General features: G+C 42.7%; 1 protein-coding gene across 1 annotated transcript in view; it reads right to left on the bottom strand.

Moving 5' to 3' along the window:
- The window catches only part of LOC104401030 (desumoylating isopeptidase 2-like), a 54,357-nt gene that overhangs the window by 17,125 nt on the left and 18,759 nt on the right, over positions 1–18,473 (bottom strand). The window contains exons 2-4 of the mRNA XM_010021991.1: positions 2,827–2,899; positions 1,488–1,581; positions 503–644 (exon numbers count right to left, since the gene is read on the bottom strand). Coding sequence (XP_010020293.1) covers positions 503–644; positions 1,488–1,581; positions 2,827–2,899 — 309 coding nt within the window. The remainder of the gene's footprint in view (positions 1–502; positions 645–1,487; positions 1,582–2,826; positions 2,900–18,473) is intronic.

The raw sequence follows: 18,473 nt of genomic DNA on the forward strand, positions 1-18,473 counted from the left end.
TGAAAGTTTCACTATTAAAGCAGGTGAACTCTATTGTGAAGAATTATATTCTCTCCTTGTGTTTGCCATAAACACCTACCGGAAAGCACAGAAACAGTTATTATGGAAGATCACTTCCATTTTGTGCTTTTCTTGTCTTTTTCTGGAATTAGGTCAAGATCCTGAATTCAGATTTACACAAGTGCTGAATATTCACACCTTAATCGAAGCACACTTTAAACATCTCATCTGGGGGGTAAGAAGGAAGGCAGTTTCCCAAAAAAATAATCAGATATTTGGGAATTGAAAATCAATTATCCCGAATTAGCAGATAGTTGGGATAAATTTGTGCTTCTGTGTGCCTCAATTCTTTCTGAAAAGAAACTCCTAATTTACCACAGAGTATAGACCAAACATGTGATAAACTTACAGCAGCCTGTGCTGACCCAGTTCCCTTTTTATGAGCACTGCTACAGATGTGAAGCAGGAAAATACACAGTATCAACAAGATAACTGTGCCCACCTCAGCCAGAGCAGCAGAGAAGTGATTACAGTTCTTGTGCATCAGGTGGTACGCGTTTCCCTTGTACTCCTTGCCCAGCTCTTCCATAATCTTATCCACATCCTCTTCTGTGAAGTCTGTGGTGCCCAAGGCAATGGATTCTCTAGTTAAAAACAAAACACACAACAGGAAACATGGAAAGATACAGTGAAGAGAGTGATATATACCCAGGGAGAAGGAAATAATCAGACATTGGGAAGAGAACAGGCTTAAAACATGGACATACCTATCTGGGGTTATCAGAGACTCTCACTAAAATATTGGCACAGTAATATCCTCAGCTTATCCACAAAGCAGGTTACAGCACAGGCAACAGCTCTGGAAGCTTCCTGCTCTCCACCAGGGAAGTCTCAGCTCTGGGAGTCTTATCCCACACTGCCCATTATCCCACAACAGAAGTTTCTAGTAGAACAGAGGAGATGCTTCTTTCATGATTGAGAGGGTTTCCATGAGATGGGTCAGGAAGCAGCAGACTGAACACTTGATGCAGAAACGTACTGCTTCTCCCAATATTCACTCAGTAGTGCTCATTCTAAAAGTCTCCAGTGACCCTCAATGCAGACTGGCAGTTTGGGAAGGTCAAGCCCCATCTGCCATGGGCAGTTCCATGACCCACAGACCCACAGCCCGAGCACCTTGAAGTACACATTAATGCAGCATCCTATCAGACTCCTCTAGCAGCTGGTCTGTCCCATGTAACAGAGCAGCAATAAACACAAGAGATGACTTCTGGTACTTTGTGCAGCATTCACAAACAGGTGATACTCATTTTATCCACCTGCAAAATCTCTTCAGGGCTGCCTTTGAACCAGGAGCACACGAAGGATGTTAGTGACAGTGCTTGTGAGGAGACAGAAAGGGAGACCCAGAGGATAGGACTTTCCCTGCTCCCCCTGCACCGACGGCTACTGGGGGCAGAGAGGAAGATGTAGAAAAGGGCCCTTACTTGAACTTAAAGGTCTCGCCAAGTTCTACCGCACTGCCAGGTGTGATCTCAAAAATCCCACTGAAAGGGTAGGGATGCCCTCCATAGGCAAACTCTGACAAGGAAAGAAACAGACTGTAAGTAATTGAATGAACGCAATGTCAGGAAAAAGTCTATGGCAGCTGTCTGCACAGCTCAGCATCAGCACCAGGGCTGGGCTATTGCCAAAATCCGTTTCAGCCAGACTCTGAAAGCCATTTTCTGTCTGGTTACCTATTGGCCTAAGGACGCCCTCACAGCCACCCTCTGTGCTAACACTGCTACTTTCCCACAGTGCCAGGAAAACTCTGACAGTCTGTCTCTGTACCCATCCACGTGGCTTCCTCTCAGTGGGAAGTTCTGTGCTGGAGGCATCTAGATAAACTATGAGAGGCTGTCAGTGGTGGTACTGAGCTGGAAGAAGTCTTCTCTAGAGCAGGGAGTAAACAAATCTTCCAGAGGGATTTACAGGCAGTGAGTGGGAATTCTCTGCAGAAAGCCAAGCTGATTGCACTCAGCATGCAAGTCAAGCCACGAGGTCCTTCCATGTCATACAGGCAATATTGCATAGCCTGTGAAAGGTGCTGTGCTCAAGACGGCACATGGCACCCAGGGGTTTTGTCTACTGCATAACACCAGCTGAAAATACCATGAGTAGCGTGAGTCATTTAATGCTGAAGAAAGAAAGGGAAAGTCTGTGATGCTGGTCTGTCCTTCACTGCACTACAGCTGTTTCCCCTGATCCCTTGACTGCACTTTTTGCAATGGATGCTCTATCACCTTCAACCCCAGCCAGACCATTTCAAAAGCCTTACAAGACAATTTCTTTTCCTTGTAACCCTGCTGTTTTCAAAGAACAGTTTCCAAGATTTCCAGACCATAGACATTCGCAAAGAATTGCAGCAAAACAAATATACCCTAACAGGAAATTAGCGCAAGCACACATATGTAGGTATCAGGACAACCACTGATCCGCTTCCCTTTCTCCTCCCCTGTTTCTCCCATACTCTCCTCCCCTCCTTCACTGCAGAACAGCTTTCTGACATTGCTTGGACCTTCCTATCTGCCATCCTGCTACATACCTGCACAACTATAGAGGCTGCAATTACATGGTGAAAATATGAAGGGCTATATGGTTCATGACAGAACTGCTCAAGTTCCTGCTGGATTCCACAACAGACTCTAAAAAGAGAACTGGCCAAGCTTTTCATTCCTCAAAACATTCCTTGCCAAAAGCTGCACATTTGGGGTGCTTTCAGTATCAGACTAACTACAGTTGTCATCATGTTCTGCAGGTACTGGAAAGAAAATAACTTCATACCTCTGCCGTAGATCTCGATGCCAGAGTGGAAGACACCAATCCCCAAGGTGGAGGTGTATTCATTTATCCAGTACTACAACAAGAGAAAAGCCACATTTGGAAGCATTAGTGCAAAAGAAACACGCAATGGTGGTCTAGGGTATATCCCCCATCTCCCATCCTCAGAGCAACTTCTTTTAAGGAGAAGAGTGATTTTGAAATTAACTTGGACAAACAAATTGAGACTCCTTATAGGCCAACAGAAGTGGGCACTGTGCTTATACAGCTGGCTGGGATTAGGTCTCCAAAAAATGTTCATCTAATCCTTTCCATGTAAAGTATTAACCTGTATTAGGATATAACTGGACCTCAGCACCATTTAGTAATTATCTTGGCAACTACTTTATAGAAAAACAAAAAAAAAAAAAACTCAGAGCATGTTAATCAACATTTTGCTCAGAGGCTCCATATAATATCAAGAGACAAGAGCTTGCTGCTCCCAAATTAGGTCCAAGGTGACCACAACTTCACCCAAGTCAAAGACAAATTTTCCAGAGGAGCTGTTAAATGACTTCATTGCTCTGGTCAGAGTCCAGCACTTCCCCATTACATTAAGAGAAGAATAATACAGCAGTCTGGTGCTTGCATGTGATGCTTCTCCACCAAGCGTTGCTCAGGGCCTGTTTCCACCATACCATGAAGGACAGTGCAGACACCCAAACAAGTCCCAGCTAAGCTAATTCTGGAGCAGGAAGCCATACAGCCATGCCAGCATAGTACTGCACTGGAGATAATTAGTCCTGCTCAGCACCAGTATTTATTAGGTCAGCTGCAGAGCTGTGCTGCTGCAGAAATGATGGTTTCAGGCACTGAGTGGAAAATGCCCATGACTGGTATATTTACAGTTCACTTAGGGCTACTCTGCAGTGAAGATGCATCTCTAGTAACTCAGAGCTACTAAATTCTTACTTTAATCAAGCACTGCAAGGGAAATGAGTGTTATTCACTTGCCCCTGTACAAGGACATGACAGATTCATTAAGCTAAAATTCTCTTTTGGGTCTGATAGCTTCTGGTGGAGCCAGAATAAGCTGTACCTCCCCTGGTGTCTGGCACCACTGAGCTGTCAGGTGTGAGTTAGAACCCCTCTGCTATCAGGTAACCAGAGGTCTGGCATACTCTACCTACTCTGCCCACACTGCTTCCTTATGAAATTTTGATGACTGCAGTAGCTCTGCATATCACCTGGAAATACTTTCTGTGAGACCACTGCTACTGTTAAAAACCACAATAGCTCCCATATGAAAAGTACAGTCCCAAGCCTGATATAATGTATAGCCAGTCTTGATACCTCAAACCATGCCCCCAAAAATCCCTGCCTCTGACAGTACAGCAGTTCCCTTTCCCTTCAGAAAATGCTGCAATGCTTCTTGTTCTTTTGCGTGTTTTGGTATCATAAATGTCGTATTACTGTAGGAGAGCAGCAAACAACCTGACCCCAGCTGGACCCCTGCCCACTGCTCTCTTCAGACCTTGTATAACCTGTATTTACCTCTTCATTTGAGTTATGCAAACTCCTGTTTTTAGGATACATCAGAACGTTGAACTGGAGTTAGGTCAGGTAGCTCTCAACCTGTCAGCTGAAATAGTGCGTTAGCAATGAATCCTCTGTTGAACACCATGCCTAGTATTTAGGGACATGATGTGCCCTTGCCTTCTGCTGCCCTTCTTCACAGTTCTCTGCTGCAGGAATATCGCTGCACTGATTTGGGAAGAAGATACAGAGGTGGAGGCTGCATACAGAAGCCCATATGATACCAGCCACGTCTGCTGAGGAGACCAAAGCCTGTCTCCCATGGATACATAGTCCTCAGTTCAATTCTTTGCTCTCCCAAATCTTATGGATTAACTCCTCAGATAGATAGTCTCAGATAGCCTCAGTAAGCTTCAGAGAAACACTGGTTTCTAGAGTCCCACTGTAACAACTCCCACAGGATATGGTAAGTAGGTTGTCTTCTTCCCTCAGGCTGAGCTATTGTCTCACAGCAACAATACAAGCACAACATGCCCAGGTCAAGCCAGCTGCTTTACTTAGAGGAGTAACTTCAAACAAGAAAGTTAAACTGAAAGACACTTCCAACTATAGCTTTTTCTTCTTCCATGTGAAAGTCTATGTTGGTTCCAAACAATAAATAAGCAAACGAGCAGGAAATAAAAACCCCAAACCCCTCTCCTTGGTTAACATGTTAGAGTAGTGCATTGAGACCTGATCACCTCATACATGCAGAGCACTGTCAGATTACAAGCCCTCACTGTCCTGCAACCACTATTGTTCCCAGCACCAAGCCACAGCCCCCAAAACCCACCCTGCCCAACTGCTGGAGGCAAGAGCCAAGCTGCAGGGCAGTTCTGAAAACACAGATGATGGGGAGGCTCCACCAGAGATAAAGGAGAGAGAAGCAGAAGTTTTTCTCTGGCTGATGTCAGGTGTTGCAGGATTACAACTGTCATGTGGACATTTCTGTATTTAAATGGTATATATTGCAGTATGAATTCCTTTGATGAACTATTATGGACTGAACTGCAACAACCTCAGCCATATCTGAACTTGAACTGAACAGAAGCTATACCAGTTTAGTACTTTCTTTGAAATAACCTTAATAACTCAAGGGTGTTACTGAAGCAGGATCTGATTTGCATCTTGGTTCTATTGATATGATATTGATATGACCTATTAGCAAGTCCAAAATGCAAAGCAACTCTGAATCATGGCTGCTACTGTCCTCATCTCACCCCTGTCTCCAGGGTGCTGCAGAATCTGCCTCCAGTGTGTGACTGAACACGCAGTGAATGCCTCATGGCACTTTGGCACAGCCCACGGCTTGTCTCGGGAGGAAGCTATGCTTAGAGTGAACATGTCAGTCACTAGCTGAGCTGGAAGAGAGAATCCAAGCCAGATTTGAAACCAGGTTTGTACACACATGCTCAAGCTGGCCTCATTTTCCAAGGGGTTTGCAATTCTGAGCATAAGAACAGCAGCAGCAGTCAGCAGATACTCATCTCTGGAGTAAATGGGCTATTGCTTAGATTAAAAACAAAAATCTGCACCCTGTTCTGTCAAATGAAAGAGACTGGGTATTGAATAAAGCAGTATTTTAAAGAGAGTTGTGATTCATGCCTGCATTGCATGCTGCCTGCAAAATCATGCTGTAAACCCTACACAGAGGGACTTGGAGCATTCTGTCTCATTTTCATCTTCAGCAGAGACAGAGAACAGCTTAGAAGTGAAGAGATGCAGGGAGGAAAGCTAACCAGACTGTAGCTGTTTCACAAAAGCAGCAGATAGCTCAGGATGCAAAATCAAAACCCAGAAAGGAAGGAATCTCTTCACATTTAGTTTGCAGTGTATCAGTTAAGAGCTTTTAATGCAGGTCCCTGATGAAGTAGAATTTGAATTTTTCCAGTTTTTATACAAGTCTTTCCTTATTTCCTGTTGGTCTGGTTTAGGGATCAGAATATCTGGTAAGATAATTCAGACTCTGGGAGATAGTCTGACTGAGTTGTTGTGTTACTCACTTCATTTATCATCTTTCACACAGAGGTAGGCTTGAAAGCCTTACCAGGACAGTGAACCATGCCCTAACTTTCCAGACAGGAAAGAAACTTAACAGCTTCATTATATTGATACATATTCTGGCAGGTCTAGGATGGAGAAGCAGATGACATGATATTAACAGATTGTGTCATCCCAGGACTTTTCAGAGCAGCAGTTCCTGGGAACTCCTGCCAGAAACAGGTTTCCAGGTAGAAGAGGCCCATCCATGTAACCATTAACTTCTACCATCAATAATAGCATGCTGTAACATTGAAGTTGCTGTCACTTTCTCTTTACCATCCTACTTCAGACCATTATTTCCCATGATGTGACACCAAAATCTGTTATGCTTCAATGCGCAGAATAGCTTAACTTAACCTGCTCCCTAGGAACTGGAGACAAGACCACCTCTGTGAGTATCTCCAATATTAAGCAACACATTAAGCAATATTTCATTTATCACCCCAGTATAGACTGGATATTCCACTCCATCAGGCCCATCCACTACTGAAGAGACACTAACCCATCCTTTCTTATGATCTGTATGAACATATAGAAAAGAAATCCACCAGGAGCTACTAAATAAATCTGATTTCAGCAAATAAATGAAAACTCTGAGTACTCAGTGTCATAGATCCTTGACACATTCTTCTGCTCTTCACGAGGTACCACACAATCATCATCTGAACCAGGATACAAGGCTAGATAAAGCTTTGCTCTGACTTAGTCTGGTTATGTGGACATCAGAGCAACCAGACTAAGTCAGAGCAAAGCTTTATCTAGCCTTGTATCTGGTCTTTGAACAAGACACCTTTACCAAGGACGGGTGCAGATGATGAACGAGTAACTAACTTAACCATCTCTCCTCTGAAAGCACCATCTGTATATGTAGGAATACTTCCTTTTCCCTATGATTCCACTGGCAAAGCTTTGCTTTAAGGAGGAATGAAAAAAACACCAGTAAAGAAGGATGAGATACAGATGGTATTCTGACATTGCTAGAGAGCAAGGAGCATGTCAAGAGACTGAAGGAAATGGTCAAATCACCTCACCTCCTGCTGGTCTTCATGGAGCACTCCTGCCAACACAAGTCCAGTGTCTGCCCTACCACCTGGGCTTGATTTTGATGCTTTCCTCTTTGAGGGCCAAGCCACATGCTGTAACACCAAGCTCTCCTTTGCAGAGATGCCTCCTCTCTGCAGAATGTGGGAGCTGGCTTACTGCAGAAGATAGATACCCTTAGCTCAACAAATGCAGGGGGAAGACACCCAGGGCGCCAGCTGCTAACCAGTGTGATGCCTGAAAGGCGTGAACTGGTAAGGAACATTTCTTCACACCTCTGCCTTTACACACTGCATAAAGTCTTTTCACAGAGGCTTTGTCCTGGGCTTAGCAGTGCTTGGCCACTGTAATCAACTTACTCAGGAAGCCCATGAAAACATGAAGAGGAGTGTGTGTGCTAATAAATGCACTGAGTCTTATCTCAAAGACCAGGAGAATCCTCTGTGACATTAAAGCTCAACACAAAAGCCAGTATTTTAAAGGCAAAATCAGATTGATGCAGGAGATGAGCCAGGGAACATCAAAGTAATGTTTCAGCATTATTTTCTGAGATGTATTTATCCAGATGTGAAATACGAGAGCGCAAAAGACAAAACTTACTTAGAGAACATCACTTGAGGAAACCAGTGAGTAAAATACCAGCCCTATATGGTCAGAAACTTCAGAATAGTTTCAGCTGGGGGGTTTTGGTCTGGGGTGCTTTTTTTTTTCAGTTTTTTAATTTTTTTAAACCAAGATCAAGAACCTTGGGCCCCCAGAGGTGGAAGGAGAGAGCCCAAGACAGATCACAGGCTTTATTCTCTGAGTAATGCTTGCAGGGATGAAGAAGCATTACCTCAACTACAGACACACAGGACAGGAGGCTTCCTGCAGGTCTTTGCCAAGGCACTTCAGTCATATTGCAGTACTTCTCACTTATGTTCCACAGCCCTAGGCGTGCACATGGTTCTGCCGATGTGCCTCAGTCCTTCTGCTGTTCACCCCTTCTGGCCTGGAGCTCCAGTAATAAAACCTCACTATCACATAGGATGACATCAAATTATACAGCATGGCAGCTATTAGTAAGGTTTCTTTAGCAACTGGATGAGACCCAAGCTCATTTTAGTGTGACCTGTATCTCTTACACTCAGTTCTCCAGAGGTACAAGGCTTGTTTATTCACCAAGCCTAAAACGCTATTTTCCTAATATACTATGAACACAGATTAAGCAGGAAAGGATTTAAATGCATGTGGGGAGAACAGAAACTAAAAGAGAAGCTTTACAGAGTATTGAGAAGTGATGACACAGATTCGTCTTTGAGACTTCATACCTGGGAAAAGCTATATTGTGGGTCATCGCTCCAGCACATTCTAAACGTGACTCTTCCTAGCTGGAGTAACACCTCCTATGTCAGGTCCTCTTTGCTCCTGGCAAAACCTATCAATCTGCAAGTCATGGACCACAGTGTGACAGCCCGTCAGGTCACTCCAAATCCAATTAGCCAAAAGCACACTCTTTAATCAGGTATGCTAGTTTTCACTTAAAATTCCAGATAGTATTAAAGAAACAAACTACTGCAGTAAGCAGGTCTCTGTTAACAAACAGGCTCAGCCTCTGTTGCAATAGGCTATAACTTGCAAGTCTCAAGAAAAACAGTTCTCAGAGTATGCCCAGTTTACAAACAACCCAACTGGCAGAACTGATCAAAGCTTGAGGAACTACAGGTTTTCTTCCAGGAGAGCATCCAAGTACTGATAAATTTACAGCTTCATTGCAGTCAGAGAGCTTGATGTAGCTCTGATAAAGCGGGGATACAGATTTATACAAGGACCCCACTTCAGGCTTGGACAGGGACATGAGAACAGACATCTGAGGAGCAGAGTCACATCACAGAAAGAAGAAAAAGACAAGGCATCTCTTGGCAACTGACTGCTGTGCTGCATTTTGAAGGAAAGGAGCTTCTGCTGAGAATAGTTCTCAACCCTTCAGGTTAATACACTATAATAGACCATAATTTCCTGGGAAATGACGTAACTTGCAGTGCTGTACATATTTCCTCATGCAAACTCAAAAATGCTGAGAGACACAAGGCAAGATGCTGAATTGCTCCCTTGAGAGGAACAACAGGCCAAGCCTCTGTAGGATTGCAACAGCCAACTCTGCCTCAGCAGCTCTTTTATCTCAGCCAGGTTCTCCTCTGTAAAGGATCTTTTCCTCTCAGGTTGGGCTAAAATACATTCCTTAGTTGTCTCTTCAGGAGGAATTTCTTTGGAGGTTGCTATGGCTTTTCAGACATTATAATATGCTTCTGAATTGCCTGATGCATGAGCCAACACTAAAATCTTTGCAATCATGAAGCATAAAGAGCTTATTTCAGTGGCTTCTAAAATGCTATATGTGGATTAAAAACTGATGCTGCTGAGGGAGAGTTGGAAATCTACTTATGCTTCAATGCTGTGATGAAATGAGATTTTACTGGAAGAATAGCAGGACAAAAGAAAATACTAATCATGCTGCAGAAAGGAAACAGCATGCATTTTAGCAGGTAACTTTTGGGTGTATTCTAATTTTTAATTTAAAAACATAAACAAGATTTAGCTGAGAGAATGGGATACCTTCAGTGTTTCTACTTCAGCCTCGTCCTATAAAAGGGCAGGCGCAGTCCTGGCTCAATATACTGGTATTACTTGAAGTCCTCTATACTTTTTTGCTTTCCCCAATACTGTTCCACTTTCTACCCTGTTGCACTGACAGCAGCAGTTATCCTGAGCAGAGCTTCCTTCCTGCAGCCACATGTGGGAGGAAGTTTACCACTGTGTGTTTTTTGTCTCAAGCCATACACATTTGTAGCCTGCTATTTAGGAGGTAGCTGATCCAGCATGCTCTGCATTAAATACAGTTGACTGTTGCTGGAGACAGTGAACACCCATCCAATCTATGTTTCAGAGCTCAAGTGGGAACCTGCATTACCAATGGAGAGACAGGGCAACTAGCTGGCTAAATTAAGCAACTATTTCCTGCCCCTGCAGAACAAACGTCCCTCTCTCTTCTGTTTTCAAGTTCACACAGAAGCCACCAGAAGTTAATCCACCTGCCCAAGGGTTTGTCACACCAGTCATGACACTAATGGCCCAGCCTGGGTGTCTGTGCACACAACATGGTATTTGTAATAGATTGTTTGTGCCATATGAGAAGCAATATGCCATTTTTTCCAGCGTCCACCTGCTTTCCTCAGTCCTGACTGTATCTGAAGGAGTGACCTGAAGGGGCTGAGGTGGGACTGGAGATATTGAGCAGAAATCATGAGGGGGAATTGCTGCAGATGGGTGCAACATGTGCCAGTGCCAAGAACCTGTCCCAGAGTGGTCTCACTAGCAGCCCTGCAGAAGGACTATCCATGCTATTACACACCACTTCATATGCTGTATCTCTTATATCTCCTTAGTTTTAACTATTTTCATGTATAATCTTAATCCCAAGTATATGAAGTCAGAAGAAAAAAAGAAAAAAAAGTGTCCATTTGCAGGATTACACTAAGTGTATTTACTCAGGGAATGTGCCTGAGAAACTTGGATGTGTTATAAATTAGCAAAGTGATAATGCCTTTGCCTTAGATGCATTCACAATGACAAATTGAGAAGTATTCAGAAAAGAACAGCAGCAAAATGATCAGAGAAATGGCGAGACTGACTTGTAAGAGAATTAATTCAGAAGAGTTAATAGCTTGGCAAAGCAACGACTACAGATGACAAATTTGCAAACATTTGAAAGGCTGACATGAGTTATGGGAGAAGACTTCTTAAGAATGATGCAAAAGGATTCAAGTAGGAGTAACATAGCTTAAAAAGAAGAGAGACTTTGGCTAAGTGTTTTGAAGTTTCCTGGCAGTAAGAAAGCACAAAAAAACATTTGGATGACTGAAAGCCATGTGCCAAAAAAGCCTTCATGTGCCTGTCCAGGACAGAGTATTGAATAGTCCAAAATGTTTTCCTCTGCTAATGTCTACGAGGCTGTTAACAACCTTATTTGAGCGTATCTCAGACCCTGCACACTTACATGCACTGTAAGCCTTCATCCAGTCTTCAGAGCATGTTAGGAAGCAGGCTTCCAATTAAAAAATATTCAGGTGACTTGAAAAAACAAAAACATAGGCACAGAAATACCCTACACCTCAGTTACCAGCAGATATATGAAGCACAGTGCAGGACGGTGCAGGAGCTTTGGCTCTGGAACTAGCTTGGCCCTTATATGCCTGGTAGGATCAACAATATGGCCTCAGGGCTCTCTGTCCTTCATCTTGCAGGAAAGATGTAACTTAGAACTGTAATTAATAAATAGGGCTGCTAAATGATTTCTCAGATGAGGAGTAATGCTGTAGCTAGGCCTGCTCAGAAAAGGGTACATTAACACCTTCTTCTCCCCGTTGGTAAGAACCCTTGCTCTCTTTGATGGCCCTTCTCCAGTCTTTCGTTCCAAAGAGGAGACTAGCCCTATCCTGATGTCAGCATTACAGAGGGAAAACAGACATTTAGTGCATCCTTTGAAAATGCATTCCGGTCTACATATCAATCTTGCTGAGGCCAAAGCATCTGCCTTTAATCAGAGAATCGGGCTGCAGTTAACACGCACCCCAAGCCCTCCACATGCTGTAGCATGTCCCTGAAGTGCCAAAAAGCACAGCTCGTCTCTCTGCTTTGGCAGGTTGGTAGCAGGGATTTGAACTTCAGCCCTTCATAGCCAAGATGAACACCCTAATCACCAACTGCAGCTTCTCCAACAAAGTGATGCATGGACATGTAAGCAGCTCCAGCAGAAGAGATTGAGAGATTCATGACATCAAATAAACTGGCAGTTAAGACCAAGAGCTCATCTAGATCCTTGCTTAGGTTCATAGATTTCTCTCCCATAATAGCAAAATGCTAAATTAACACTGATTCTTCCTCATTGGCTTGTCCTCCTTCGAGAGTCCCTGCCTGACCAAACACAAATACCTAATTTTTGGCTAGCTAAGGCACATCGACGGTCCATGACTGACCACCTAAGGTAGATGTCTTGGGATGTCTTCTTGGATTTCTAAGAAGGACACCCAAAATGCTAATGTCTTTCAAGCTTCAGCATGGTTTGAAGATCAGTAATTGAAACACCCTCTACTATGCTGTCTCCACTCAAGTAGTTCAGGAATTAAATATTGTTCAGCAAGATCCGATTCACAGGTACAGTTATCAGATCCTTTGGGGGAGAAAACTAATACCTATGAACAAATAAGTCTGTCTGCTCATCCTGTTAACAAGGCTCAGAGCTTCATGGTTTAGTGGACTGGAGTGCCTGCTCTTCTTCCTGTATGGTGTTTCTTTCAGTTATCCTCTGACAGTTACTCAGACCCACCAAGACAAACATAATTCACATTTCATATCATAAGTCTTGCTTACCTGCCAAGATCAGCCTGCCTTTTCTCAAAACCGTATCTAGTCAGCGGTAGGGGAAGGGAGAATCACCTCCAAAGTGCCAGGCTGTAACCATCCTGAAGGGATGGGATGCAATAGAGTAACAATAAAGCCCCTATTCTCAAATATATGACCTTGAAAATCTTGATTGGCTGCATGCAGGCCACTTTCAGCTTTATTTTGGCAGGAACATTCCCTTAAGTGATGCCATCTGAAGGCATATTATGCCAAGGTAGGACAGGAGTGTGGAGGAAAGCCTCTCAGAGATGACTACCAAGTGGCAGGTATTAGGAATCAAGCTTGACTCGGAGCTAGAAATTTCTGTAAAGATGAAGGGACTAAAACCCAGAAAGAACAAAAGTAAGAGGGGACATGGGGAGAGAGAGAGCATGTGTGCAGGTTCATCATCATCTGTCTCATTGCCTATCCCTGGAGAAGTAAACCTCTCTGATGTAATGCTAGAGGGGAAGGTCACTCAGGAACTGCTATTCTGGAAACCATGAGGCTGAAGATCATTCCTGTGCATGGCAGAGAAGCCAACTATTGAGGTGTACACTTTCGATATATTTAAAGATATATTCAAAGGTTTTAGGGGTTTTTTAATGGTCTCAGGTGAGGTGATTCAACAACACTCTGCTTTTCTACTTTGCAGTTCTTCCTAGGATTTCAAAATACTTTACAAGCATTAAATTTTAAGCCTCACAGCATTGTGTAGAGCCAGAAGACATTCTTCCATTTAAAGGTAGGGGAAGAAAATACCAGCATATAGCTTGTGTTATGACTATGAAGACATAGCAAATCAGGAGCAGAAATGAGCTCAACATCCTGGCTCAAAGCTTAACAATCCAACAACACTTCCACACTGTCTTCCAAAAAGAACTGATCTACAGGACTGGTCACGAGATTTGTTGAAGTGGAAAGGAGTGAAGTTGATCTACCACAACTCCTCTTCTGAAAAGGGATATCACAGTGGCTTCCTTTTCCAAAGACACTATAACCTACTGAAAAGCTAGCATCCTATTTGGCAAACAGAATTAGAGAAGAAGACTATGGAAGAGACTTTTTAAAAGTTTTATCTTGAACTGTCTCCTGAGGACCTCTAGCCTTAAAAGTCTAACAATTAATTCACAACATTATACTCATATTTACATTAAAACCCAGATCATTAATGCTTTCACCAAGGATGACATCCTCCTAGATACACAAGGCAGGGACGTCTACTCTTTTTATACCAAGAAAGTATAAGAAACTAGTTAAAACAACTTCTGAATTCTGCCAAGTTCCTACATGGATAACTGCTTGGAGAAGACTGAGGTAATAAGAAAGTCATTGAAATTGCAGCTGTCACAAAGGGATAAGAAGTCTCTTTATGATACCACAAAAGGACCAAGAACACCACAGGCATGGAATAAATAGTTCATTTTGTTCCATCCCATTAATGCAGAGCACAATGACATATTGTTTTCAACCTGTTGTGCAGAGACCCAAGGGAGACAGCAAACTACTTCAAAGGCATCTGCAGGCTGGCAGGCTTATGTCTGCTAGACAAAAGCTGACATCTCCAGAAGGAAAAAAAAAATTCAAAAAAATGAGAGCACAAAGATGTTAAAGAAAATTATTGCCCAAAAGAAAGCAGAGGAGAAACCTTAGGTTTAAGCAGGAGGTGGAAGCACACTTGAACATCCATAGACAAACTGATGAAGCATAGTCCCATAGCTAGGATGTCAAACAAGGACTTGAGAGGTTCCTATTCCCTGCTCTGCTATGGACAATTTATTTCGGACCAGGTCAAAATTAAAACCTCATCAGCATGATGCTACATTCAAATTCGAATCTGTCATGGTCCAAATTCTTCTCCAAATTCCCATTTACCCTGAAGTGTTTAACACCATCAGTATCAGCAATCCGAATGCAAGACCATTACACCTAAATAGGTGGGCTCCATACTCAGATAATGAGAATCCCCAGTAGACATGAGGATCCCAGCTCTTCTTTACAGCACTGATTGTTTGCTGTTCAAGACCACAGACATAGCCTCACTCTGGGGTTAATAATGGCAGCAGTAGCACCTCATAGCCAGGAGTTAAACCTGCCCACAGGCAAATCTGGATCCCTAGAGAAAACAAGAAAGAAAGTAGGACTCCCTAGATCTCCTCTCCATGCAAGTGCCATGTAAGGCCAAAATCCAGTCTGGCACTCATGTCATATAGGCTTGTAAACTCACTCCCTGTGTCACCCCCACTTACTTGCCAAAAACAGTTGTGCCTGTCCTGTGAGCCAGCAGCAGTAGAGTCAGAAAAGAGCAGGGTAGGGACTGTTTGCACCTAAGGAATCTATACTCCATGCTGGCTTTGATAACTCAAAATGCCTCATGGTGCCTATGACACAAACTGACTGCGTGTCATTAACATTAATTTGCTACTGTAAAAAAATATACAATTAAAAATTAAAAATCAATATTTCTCTCTAAGGTGCTGAGAAGGGAGTATCTTCTCCAGCATGGATGGGGGAAACCCTTTCACAATGTGAGCTGAGATTTTTTCCTGGAGAGGTTCCAGGGGCCATGCTGGCTGGCAGTGTGCCTAACCAGCTTAGCTTAGAAAAATACTGAGATAGATTCCTGCAGCTAGTGACTTGTCGTTTTTCCCTAAAGTGCTTTGTCCTGTCTTGGATAAAGCTCTTCAAATACAGTGCCAGTTTCATACAGTGTCTCATCTCTCTGCATTATCTTTTCCTACAAAGGAGAAGGAGATGGGTGCATTTTTGCCATAACCATATTATCTCTCTCTCTGCTGTTCCAGCACAACTACTGAAGAATCACATTGCAGTGGTATCTCTAGATTAGAATTTAAGGCATAAAAGCCAGGAACCTGAATATAGCAATGATAAAATGTTGTTGTACAAATTCACCTTCCCCCCAAAACTGTTTCTGCTGGTCTGAAGAAGAAAAAAACAAAAAGGAGTAGTTCCTTGAGAAAGGAACTGTCTTAAGACAAGAAGGGTAGCTGTGTGGCCTAGCCCAATGCCAAATTGGGTTGTTGCAATTATTATCTTCTACAAAGCACAAAACTGATATAAAAACAGCAACTGGGGATAGAAACTTGTTTATAACCCATTACCCAAGGGCTTCTATGCTGCATGGTTTTAGCACTGTTTAAAATGACCAAAGATACTAACCACTAATAGTTTGGGAAATGAGTAATCATTTCTGATTGTTGGCATTTAGCTATTGATACCAACAAACTGCTTTAAACATACTTTAACCCCACCTCCCTCCCATATGAAGATGCAACAAAATGATTAATACGTGCAGCATACTATGATGGCTGGGGAAAAGTTAAAAAGCTGTGGGAGTATCTTAACAACTTTGATGTGATGTAATATGCTTTACTCTGGTTTGTCTGGGGGCTACAGGGGAGTTTTTGTTCTTTTCTCTCCCTCCCCCCACCCCAAGGGTTCCTACTGTCTTTATGTAATGCACACGATTGGACATGCAGCTCTGTAATACCATTTAAAAGCTATCCCTTGCTGAAAGACAGAGAGAACAGTTAGCAGCAGTGCCTGACAACAAATCATCAGTGTTCAGTACTATGAAGATACTTTTCAGGGTGAAAACCATTTCAGACTAAGAAGTGGGTGCTCGTCCCTTCAAATGGATAGCTTCTGTTTGTTCCTTCTTTCTTTCTTTCCTTCTTTCTTTCTTTCTTTCCTTCTTTCTTTCTTTCCTTCTTTTCTTCTTTCTTTCTTCTTCTCCTTGCATCCACCTCCTAAACAACACAGCATGTGTTGGACTAGCATTCAGGCTGCCCTAAATATTTTCCTTCTGCTTGGGCACAGTAATAATTTTACACTTGTGCTAAAGCAGATCTTCTGTGCTAGTCGCTGTGTGTTGCATACATCTAGAAACAGACCTGAAATGACCTTAGTGATTCAGCCAACTGGTCTCCTCATGAACATGCATCTTACGATATCTCCATATCTGAAATGTACCCAGTAAGATCAGGGATTGAAAGGGAAGAGGGGAGATAAGGAAATACTTCAGTAAGATCAAAGAGGAGAATTTGCCTTGTGTAGCAGCTACCCTTCTTGTCTTAAGACAGTTCCTTTCTCAAGGAAATGTTCTTTGGTCTACTCTCCTTTTTTACTTCTAGTTCACTGGAAAGTTCTTTCCCCTTCCTCCCTCCATTTGTATTTATTTCTACAAAAATCCATTAGAAACTGCAAGTACATCTTGGCTCCTATTTATTTTAGTGAAAAGAGAAATGGTTGTATATTTGTACCATGGCATGCAAATGGTATTGTCTGCCAGATCCCTCAGAGACCTGCCAAAAAATTCTTCTGCATGCAGAATAGACATCTAATCTGAACAGTGGCCAGGCTAATGTAGGAGAAAGATGTAAGCACTGTAAATGTCTCATCTGGCTCACAATATCCTCTAATATCAAAGACATCCACTCTCAGATTAAACTATCTCCCCTGGCTTGGCCCTTTTAAGAAGCCTGTAGATGCCTAGATATATATTGGAGGGAAACAAGGCCTTATTCAGCCCTAGCTGACAATGGCCCACCACCTTTCTCAAAAGCTGATTGTAACTCATTTCTTTCTGTCGCTTCTTTCCAGGAGTGAAGCAGCACACTCCAAGCACATCCCTATTTTTATTAGTACCAAAATTAAGAGCCCACGTTCTTAATGGAACACTACACATGAGTCATATTCCATATTCACCCAAAAATGCTTCCCAGAGAACTAGAGACATTAAAAAAACTATCACCCCACTCTTCCAGAGTGATCCATTGGACAGGGGAAGAAGAGCAGAACTCCATATGATCAGGCTCAGCTTAGATATGGACACAACTCCCACAAGAGATGCAGGGTGTTGTACAATAGATGTGGATTTCAGTTCTCCTGAGTTGCTTTTCTTTAAATTCATTCATGCAAGCTAGGGAATACAAATGGTCATAAACCTATAAATTAAGCTAATTATCAATCAGACCAAGAGAAAAGGAGTATTTCTAGTCCTATATAACAGGGAAGTATCTGGTCACTCCAGCACTGAAAGCCATGGAAGTGATGTGTCATGCAAGTGATGAATGGATAGGTTTGAGACCATTCAGTTCCCACTCCATATATCTATCATCTTCTCTCAAGTTAGATGGATGCATGCAAGAGGTAAACAGATTCATCAAACAAAGATCAACAGCCCAGACTGATGTATTTCATCTGCTCTATGAAGTACGAGTTTGGTAGCACTTCTATAATTCATTTTACTGTGCTTTCCTTTAACACCTCAAAAATCTTGCTCAGCCTCTTTAACTAGAAGAGACCAAAAAGAGATAAAAAATAAACTACTCAGCATAAGACTTCACAGAAGGAACAAAGTTGTATTTGATAGGGCTTGCACCAGTGGGAGATCTCACCCTGGAAGGGGTTTGGGGTGTCAGATGGAGCTAATAAACCAGTTGCTGTTTGTATTCATCTATCAGGCCTAGATGAAAAGTAGCTCGCAATCTCTTTGGAGCCAGAACTCTTTCTCTTGCTCCCATTCATACAGTGTCTCCATGAAATACAGTGGAACCCCAGTTCATGGC

Source organism: Nestor notabilis, unplaced genomic scaffold (assembly GCF_000696875.1).
Source record: "Nestor notabilis isolate BGI_N333 unplaced genomic scaffold, ASM69687v1 scaffold21019, whole genome shotgun sequence".
Taxonomy (NCBI): Eukaryota; Metazoa; Chordata; class Aves; order Psittaciformes; family Psittacidae; genus Nestor; species Nestor notabilis.